Source organism: Drosophila innubila (genome assembly GCF_004354385.1).
Source record: "Drosophila innubila isolate TH190305 chromosome 2R unlocalized genomic scaffold, UK_Dinn_1.0 1_C_2R, whole genome shotgun sequence".
Classification (NCBI taxonomy): domain Eukaryota; kingdom Metazoa; phylum Arthropoda; class Insecta; order Diptera; family Drosophilidae; genus Drosophila; species Drosophila innubila.
The window spans coordinates 14,537,975-14,546,802 of record NW_022995374.1 but is presented as its reverse complement, the minus strand read 5'-3'; the positions used below and the strand labels follow the sequence as shown (position 1 = coordinate 14,546,802).

Sequence of the window (8,828 nt, the reverse complement as noted above, 5' to 3'; positions counted from 1 at the left end):
CCAGATCGGAAATTTTTACTGAATGGCAACACTCTAACTCACATCGCTGTCAGATTTTAGGCGCGAATCTGCAGCATTCGCGGAGAAAAATAAAAATACTGGTCAAGTAATTAATTAAATAATTAAGCAATAATGAAGTGCAAAATACCGGAAATATCGTGGCACAACCGCGACCCAGTGCTAAGTGTGGATATACAATCGAACAGTGTGGGATTGCCTGCATCCGCAATGTGTCGATTAGCCTCAGGCGGCACCGATGCTCACGTTCTCATTTGGTATATCAACCAATCTGTGGAGGGTGAGGGCATTGAACTAGAACTGGCGGCGGATTTGGCAAGACATCAGCGTGCCGTCAATACAGTTCGGTGGTCACCCAACGGCGAACTCTTGGCCTCTGGGGATGACGAAAGTGTCATCTTCATATGGAAACAAAAAGCGGAACACGAAGTGGTAAACATTGTGGATGCTGATGGAAATAGCGAACAGGATCGAGAGGTGTGGCTGACACTAAAAATCTTGCGTGGTCATCGGGAGGATGTCTACGATCTGAGCTGGGCACCAAATTCACAGTTTTTGGTCACGGGCTCTGTGGACAACACTGCCATGTTGTGGGATGTACACAAGGGCAAGTCTATAGCTATTCTGGATGATCACAAGGGCTATGTACAGGGCGTGGCTTGGGATCCATCAAATCAATACATAGCCACGATGAGCACGGATAGGTGAGTCTTAGTGTGTATCATAAATGTAAATTGTTTACGAATTTCAAATATGTTTTTAGGAATTTGCGGATTTATGATGCCAACAGCCGACGCTGCCTGCATCGGGTGAGCAAGGCCACGCTACCTGTTCAGGAGGGACATGAGCTGCATGATCGCAGCATTCGCTTGTATCACGATGGCACACTGCAGACCTTTTTTAGGCGCCTCTGCTTCACGCCAGATGGCAAACTGTTGCTCACACCCGCCGGTGTGACCGACTACGATGGCGTCTTGAAGCCCACAAATACTACTTATGGATACAGTCGCTATGATCTGAGCAAACCCGCCTTTGTGCTACCTTTTCCCAATGAATACACAGTGGCTGTACGCTGTTCTCCCGTTCTGTATCGCCTGCGTCCGTACAATGCAGAGAAGAATCCGCCAACTATAACGCTGCCTTATCGTATGATTTATGCGGTGGCCACCAAGAACTCGGTGTTCTTCTATGACACACAACAGCCGGTGCCTTTTGCCATTGTTTCCAACATACATTATACACGGTTGACTGATTTGGCCTGGTCAAATGATGGCAATGTGTTGATCGTCTCCAGCACGGATGGCTTCTGTTCCTTGTTGACATTTAACGAGAATGAACTTGGCGAACGCTATGAGGAAATGGATGCAGTGCTGTGCGCTGCCGCCAAGACATCCGAAAACGCCCCACAACGCAGTCGGAAGATCAAGAAACCAAAACGAAAGGCTTCATCCGATGAGTCAGCTTTACGACGTCCGCTCCAGGAGAAAACCAAGTCCAATAAAATTGCGAGAAAGCAAAAGATCAGCGACGAGAGTATGAATGAGGGCAAAGAGTGCATAGAAACGGATTTGGAGGCGGATAATGATTCGTCCTTGCAGAGCAGCAGCTCCGCAACCTCCTTAAGTAGCCCAAAGCTTGCTACAAAGACAGATGTGAAACCTACGCCCATTGCCTTCAGACGTTCCCCTCGCAAAGTTGCCGAACCGACAGTCATTGCAATACGACGCTCGCCGCGTAAAGTTACAGATGCAACGACAACGACCACGCCCACCGTTGCTGAGCCGACGCCCATTGCTATCAAGCGCAAGGCCAGCAACGAAGCGGAGCCGTTGCAAATCAAGCCCAAGCTGCAGCTGGGAGTACTGCCCAAACCCCTTGAAGCTGTACTCGACAAGGAGATCATCAGCTCGGATGAAAAGTTCGAGTCGCCGGAGAAGTTCGAGTCTAGGCCAGTTACGCCGATACAAGTGCGAAGATTGCCCCGGACACCAGGCAGCAGCCACAGCAACAGCAACACACAAACACCTAAATCACTGCCCGCCAGACATGCCACGCCCATTGCTGTGCGTCGAACGCCACGGGTAATCATCGATGTGCCTGCTGTGAATGCGTCCGTGGCCGTAGAAGAAGCCATGGATGCCTGGCCATTGGAGGAGGACGTTACTCCGGTGCCAAGCAAAGAGAAGTCAACTTCTCCAAGCAAAAAGAAGGGCGACAAGATGGAAGAGTCGCAGTTGGTCATCAATGAGGCGACTTGCGAGCACACCGAGGACATACGTCTCGTCTATGAGGACACGCAAGAGGGAACACCAGTTAAAGCCATGCCAACAGTAGCAACAGAAGCGACAGCAATTGCAGCAATAGCACAGGGTGCCTCGTCAAAGCCGACCACGCCAAACAACAAGACGCCACGTCGCGTTTCTTTGCGAACCATTTCGACGCCCAAGTCCAAAAAGAAACTGTTAGAGTAACGATTCATTTAGCATACAAGAAATTTAGCCTTAGTCTTAACCGAATTATATCATGTTTTAATTTGAATAAAACGCAAGCACACACACATGCAGCTGTTAGTCCTGTTGCTATCGAGTTGAACAATCTGGTTTCCAGTTGCTGCTTGACAACCAGAGTCAACCATTGCTGCCACAACTGATTGAGTTGATTGACCGACCGATTGACAAGAAGCTGACAAAGCATGCGCAGCTGTTGACAGTACTTAAAGTGTCCTTAATGTCAAGTCAGACTGTACTCCGTTCACTGTTTTCGCTTTATGACAGTTTCGGAACATTATCTACCTGAAAATATCACCATAGAGTCACGGACATCGATGGAAACGCTTGACTGTACCAAACGACGGATTCTCGATGGGCTTAAGTTTTTTTCAAAATACTCTCAAAATAAGTTCTCTTCATTTTTTTGAAAACGTATTAACATTTGTTGTATATACATTTTCACTTATATGGTCTCATTGTCATTGAAATTTGATTAATCCTGTTTATTGCGGCAACTGTACCTTATCCTGGATTATGATAACATAAGCATCTGTCGAGCTAAATTCAACAACAGCAACAGACTTAACAAATTATTGGGGTTTCCAGCTTTTTTTAAATTTAATTTTATTTAAATTTTAGATGATCTAACATTTTGAGTTTCTTTTACATACAAACATTATTCGTTTTATTTTAATTTGGTTTTAAATTTGGTTTTTGTTCACGTATTATTTTAAGTATTTGTATTAAATTTGTAATTCAACGATTCAAATTTCTTTCTCAGTATTTCTCGTTTTTAAGTTTTGTTTTGTTTTTTTAGTTGACTTTGCTCACTTCACATTTTAAAACTGTTGCTCAAGGGCCAAGGGCTTGGTTCATTTTGAGGAATGCAAATAATTAATTCCATTGATAGAGACTCCCGCTGGGAGAGTTGTTAAGTTGTTAAATGTTAAATTAACTCAACATTTGGACAAAATACATAACGATCGTTTAAGTCCCATGAGAAATAAATATATCTGGGGAACAACAAAAGCAATTTGAATTAGGCTACAAATTAGATACAACGTCTAAAGTTTGTCTACCTATTAACTCCTTCTACCAACTTCCGGACCATTTCTCCATCTCAATACAACAAACTTGAACATTATTATTTGTTGTTATTACCATTGCGTTGAGTGTTGAATCATTAATAAATATTATATTATTAAAGATATTCTTTAATTTCCTTTGCATTTCTTCGGAAAGTCAAAGTTGTATCTTATAAATTTTTAACATCTATTAAAGTAATAGTTAATTCTCTTTCACGTTAGTAGTGGTGCGACTTGTATGTTTGTGTGTGAGTGTATGTGTGTGTGTATGTGTGTGTTTACATATTCGGAGCAAAAACCTTGTATGAGCCATTTTATAGAAAAATATGAAGTATTCGTTATTTTTGCTATGATTTGAGTTTGTTTATGTAATTTATTAATGCAAAATATGCAAAATTTATTTTTTAACTTTATGAAGTAGTGGTATATGCATATTGTTTATATTAATATACTATGTATTATGTAAATTGTTGTAGTCAAAGTTGAGCTAAACGTTTGCTAAGTTTCAAGTTAAATTATGGTCGATTTGTAATGAGTATTTAAAAAATAGGGAGTCTTTCATATGCCATATTATATATTATGATATTTCGATTTATGTGAAGTGTAATATAGTTAGATGTACGATTCTGTTTACGAGAAAAATATATAGTACAGACGTGGTAATTTCGCATATATTATCTTATTAAATATATTTTTATATATATTTAATTAAATATAGATCAATCGTTCTTTACTTTATATATGTTGGTTTAATCGTTAAATTAATTACTCCTTTTGCTGTTCGGTATTTTTTTTAATATTTATAAATTACATCATTTTGTTGGGATTGAATTAAATATTCCATAAATATATGTATTTGATTTTTTAATTTATATAATTACTATACATACAGTTTAGTCAACTTAGAAGAGTTTCAACCGGTTGCCTTTCTTTACTTTTCTTTCTTGTAGAAATGGTCAGAATATTTGCTGTGTATAAATGCAAATGTGTGTGTGTGTGAGTGAGTGTGCGAATTTGTGTGTTGCAATTGCCTGAGGCAAGCTTCGAATTTAAAAATTATTGCAGCTTAATTAACCTCAGCTGTAAGGAGAATGTTTGGAATAAAGAGTTTGGCTGGTTTTTTGTTTTTGAATAAATAGTTTTTATTTGAAAATGATTTTTTTTTTAATTTTTGTATTTTGGTAGAATTTTACAAGTTGAATGGAAAATACATACGATAAATATTACAGTGTTTCTTGTTGTGTGGTTGTTGTTCGTTTTTTTTTTGTTTTTGTTTTTTGGTAAGGTTAAGGAGTGTTTGTGGTATTTTTATGCATTTATTGTTAAGTTTAGTTTAGTTTGGTTTTTTTATTTTCTCAAATTGTATTGCGTATGCTTAGAAAACTGCTCATAATATGGCATTCAACTACAAAAGTATCTCGTATCTCGCAGACAAAAGATGTGTTGTTCAACAACTTTTGCATAGTTACACACTGGATTATGTCCAAGAATTGAATTGAAACAATCTCTCTATAAGCAAATTGTTCAAAATTGGTTAAATCGTTAAATGATATTTATTTTGCTAATAAACTTACTAAGTTGTTGTTTTTGTGTGTGTATGTGTGTGTGTGTTTGTTTGTTTAAGTTGTGTGTTGCATGTTTACATAAATAAAGCTTAAAAACTATAAAACATAAATGGAGCAGGAGCAAAAAAAGATTCACTGTGGGACAGACAAATGGAGATAGTGAAAACGAGAGAGAGAGAGAGAGAGAGAGAGAGAGAGAGCTGTTGTATAATATACAAAAATACTATAAAATAACAACTATAAGTTCCATTATTATTGTGTAAAATCAAAATGCACAATCAATCATAGATACAATAAAGAAATGCACAAGCATACTCATACATAAATACATAAGTATAAATAAGTCTAAACAAAATTAACAGCTGCAACGCACAGTGTTAAATGCCATTCACTAAATACAATAAATGTTACAATTAATATTATTATTATTATTATTAATATTATTATTATGTATACTCGTATATAGTATATAGTGTATTGTATATGCTTTATAAATATTACATACAATGTGTTTTACAATGAACTGTTCCTCTCTTTATATCTGTGAATCTTTTTTGAGATTTATCTGTTCAGTTTTTCTATTGCGAGATTGTTTGGTTTAGGTTGTTGGATTCAAACTACATTCGTATGTGGCTTTATAAATGCAACAAAATTATAGTAATTACAATAAATTAGTGTACAAAAAATTATAGTTAGTTATGTGTGTGTGTGTATGTATGTATGTGTTTTGTTTATGTTTAATGTTTTGTGCGTGATATCTGTGGTGTTTTTTGTGCAATTTGTAGCTTTATCGTCATTATCATCGCACAGTCAGCTAGCTCTGTTCTATATATCCTTCTATACACACGCAAATTCAACAAATTACAATTTACATCGATCTCTAATCAATCGAATTATGGCTGGCTGATTCAAAATTCACAATTTCGATTTGCAATTTTCATATTTTTAGGTAATACAAATAGTTTAGAGAGTTTTTTTTATATTTTTTTGTAGACCGGTTTATCGATTGTTTATCAATTAATTTAGGCCTTAATAATTAGAGTTTTAAGTTTTGTTTCGTATTAATTTCTTTGTTTTTGGTTTCTTCATTTGCTTTATCATTACGTTATGCATTAAGTTTTAATTTGTTTTCTTTATCTTTTCCTTTTCCGTTTGTTTTCCTTTTTTTTTTATATTTACTTTGCTTTCTGCTAATTTCATTTATCCAGGGGATGTTTTGTTTGTGGATTGTTGTTTGCTGACGATTGTTTAAATGTAATTTGCGCAGAGTTTGTAAACTTTGAACTTAAACCTAAACAAGCATGAGAAATGCAGCGTTGATGGCATGAATAATTTCAAAGAGATTGCAACAGGAAACATTTAATATATATATATAATATAATATTTATATACTTATATGCGGTATATATGCTTTATATAAGTATACATATACACTTTGTTCTCTTCTCAATTATCTCATCTTTATAATTTCTTTCAATTTGTTTTACTTTAGGGTTCGTTTTCTTGTTCGTTTCACTTTTGTTTTGGTTTTGTTTTTGTTTTTGTCTTGTTTTTGTTTTTTGTTTTAATAAATACACGAGAAACTAAACTACACATAAATTATGAAATTCTATAAAATTATTCAGACCAAACAACAACTACATATTATGCATTAATGCTTGCGTTTCAATGTGTGCGTATGTGTGTTGTGTATGTGTTTGTGTGTATTTGACTGTGTGTGCGTTTCATGTCATACATGTAGCTTGCATGATGCAAATGTAATGCAAATTTAGGAAATGCTTTTCAATATGTGCGAGTTTTCAAAACGTTTCCTCTGGTTTTGTCCAGCTCTTTGTTTCAACTAATTTCTCTGATCTTAACATTCTCTTCAAGCACAATATTTCTCATACAAAGAAATAAAAGTTCTTTGGGCTATGCTTTTGCTTTCGTATGTGTATGTGTGTATGTGTGAGTGTGTGTGTTGTTTCTGTTGTGTATGTTGCTTGGTTCTATCATCATTTGCTCTGGCTTGTTGTTATTTTGATCAATGCTGGTGGGTTGTTGTGCTCCCGCGCTCTCTTTATCTGTTTTGTTTTTGTTTTTTAATACCGTAACGGTTCCCGTTTTGCCCCGCCAACCGCCAACCGCTTAGTACAGTCCACATCCGCGCAGATTGTTTGCAATGATGACATCGGTGACAGCATCGAATACAAACTGTATGTTGTTGGTATCTGTGGCGCACGTCATGTGGCAGTAAATTTCTTTCGAGGTTGATTTGTTTTTCGCTTCAAATTGAGCCTGTATATAAGCAGCCGCCTCGCCATACTCCTGGCCACCTTTAAAAGTATTAAAAAAAAAAATAAATAGCAATTATTATAAGATATCGAAATTATTTATGTTTAAGGCAGCTCACCTGTGTATTCTGGAAAGCAAATTGTCAGCGGACTCTTGCGTATCTTCTCCTCGAACAGATCCTTTTTGTTCAGGAACAATATAATCGAGGTATCCGTAAACCATTTGTTGTTGCAAATGGAATCAAACAACTTCAACGATTCTTGCATGCGGTTCTGTAAGAGATGGCACAATTAGTTATGCTTCAATAACAGTCCTTTTGTACTCACCGTAGTTTCGTCCTCATGCAAAACCTGATCGTATTCAGACATGGCCACGCAGAATATAATCGCCGTTACATCCTCAAAGCAATGTATCCATTTTTTACGCTCAGATCGCTGGCCGCCCACATCAAACAGTCTGTAAATCAGTAGGGGGTGTGGCAAGTTAGCAAATAAGTTGACAAAACAACTACGACTATGACAACTACTATAAATGAATGTTATCAGTTTATCTTAATCCCTATGATCTGCATCAATTAAGTTTAAATTTCGATGTTTTTATTGAAAATAATTATGAAGTTAACTTTATTTAATTAAATTTAAATTTTAACAAATCTTTCGACATTTGCTTTTTAGTTGTTCAAGATACTTTTGGAATAACTTGGCCCAGCCTAAAAGCATACTACACTTTATTTTGTGCAATTGAATCTAATATGAAATTTTTAAGAAAATTTAATTTAAAAGGCATTTGCAGAAAATTGAGTATGCATTTTATTGCATTCTGTAATATAATTAATACAAGTTAAGCAATAATGCTTCCCATTACATTTGCTACAATTTACACATATGTCTTTAACTAAATTTGTACTACTTGTTTAACTTAAAGTCTAGTTGTTGTCTGTTTACTTACTTGAAGTTGAGATTTTTGAAGGAGAAATGAACCTCCACAATGCCGGTGGTCTTGACTCGGGTGCGCAAGATATCCTGCTCGGTTGGTTGGTAATCCTTGGCGCCTAACCGATCCAAATCATCCAGGAAACTGCAAGGCACAAAGAGCACACAATTGTTAAGGCAATGTACTGTTATTTCCTGCAGACGGACAGGGCGTGGCATGGTCAGACAAATGTTTAACTTGCTGCAGCCGACGGCTGAGCAAACACAAAAACTTGTGGCACAGTCAAAGCGCTGTGCAAACAATTAAAAGCGTAACAACAATTTCGGCGCCAGCAAGTGAATAAACACAAGATACACATGTATCTAAGAATGTATGTATGTTTAATATATCTGTATCTATGTGGCGACTGTCTTTCAGTTACAGCTACATAATTAGTTGTCATTTGTGGCTCTCAATCAGTCAAA

General features: G+C 36.5%; 2 protein-coding genes across 7 annotated transcripts in view; one reads left to right on the top strand and one right to left on the bottom strand.

Annotated features, from left to right (window-relative positions):
• Positions 1-14: 14 nt before the first annotated feature.
• Positions 15-2,578, top strand: LOC117783627 (chromatin assembly factor 1 subunit B). Its single transcript, XM_034621132.1, has 2 exons — positions 15-722; positions 782-2,578. The coding sequence occupies exons 1-2, from the start codon at positions 133-135 to the stop codon at positions 2,487-2,489; spliced, it is 2,298 nt and encodes a 765-aa protein (XP_034477023.1). The 5' UTR covers positions 15-132; the 3' UTR covers positions 2,490-2,578.
• Positions 2,579-4,947: 2,369 nt separating this feature from the next.
• LOC117785489 (G protein alpha o subunit) overlaps positions 4,948-8,828 on the bottom strand; it is a 32,111-nt gene continuing 28,230 nt past the window's right edge. For all 6 annotated transcript variants that reach the window (XM_034623542.1, XM_034623543.1, XM_034623545.1 and 3 more), the window contains exons 5-8: positions 8,380-8,508; positions 7,758-7,887; positions 7,550-7,703; positions 4,948-7,472 (exon numbers count right to left, since the gene is read on the bottom strand). In XM_034623542.1, the coding sequence (XP_034479433.1) occupies positions 7,285-7,472; positions 7,550-7,703; positions 7,758-7,887; positions 8,380-8,508 (601 nt within the window). In that variant the 3' untranslated portion in view covers positions 4,948-7,284. The remainder of the gene's footprint in view (positions 7,473-7,549; positions 7,704-7,757; positions 7,888-8,379; positions 8,509-8,828) is intronic.

Coding starts and splice junctions, on each gene's coding strand:
- LOC117783627 (XM_034621132.1), top strand. CDS start 133: ATGAAGTGCAAAATACCGGAAATATCGTGGCACAACCGCGACCCAGTG. Junction 723..781: donor GCCACGATGAGCACGGATAG/GTGAGTCTTAGT, acceptor ATATGTTTTTAG/GAATTTGCGGATTTATGATG.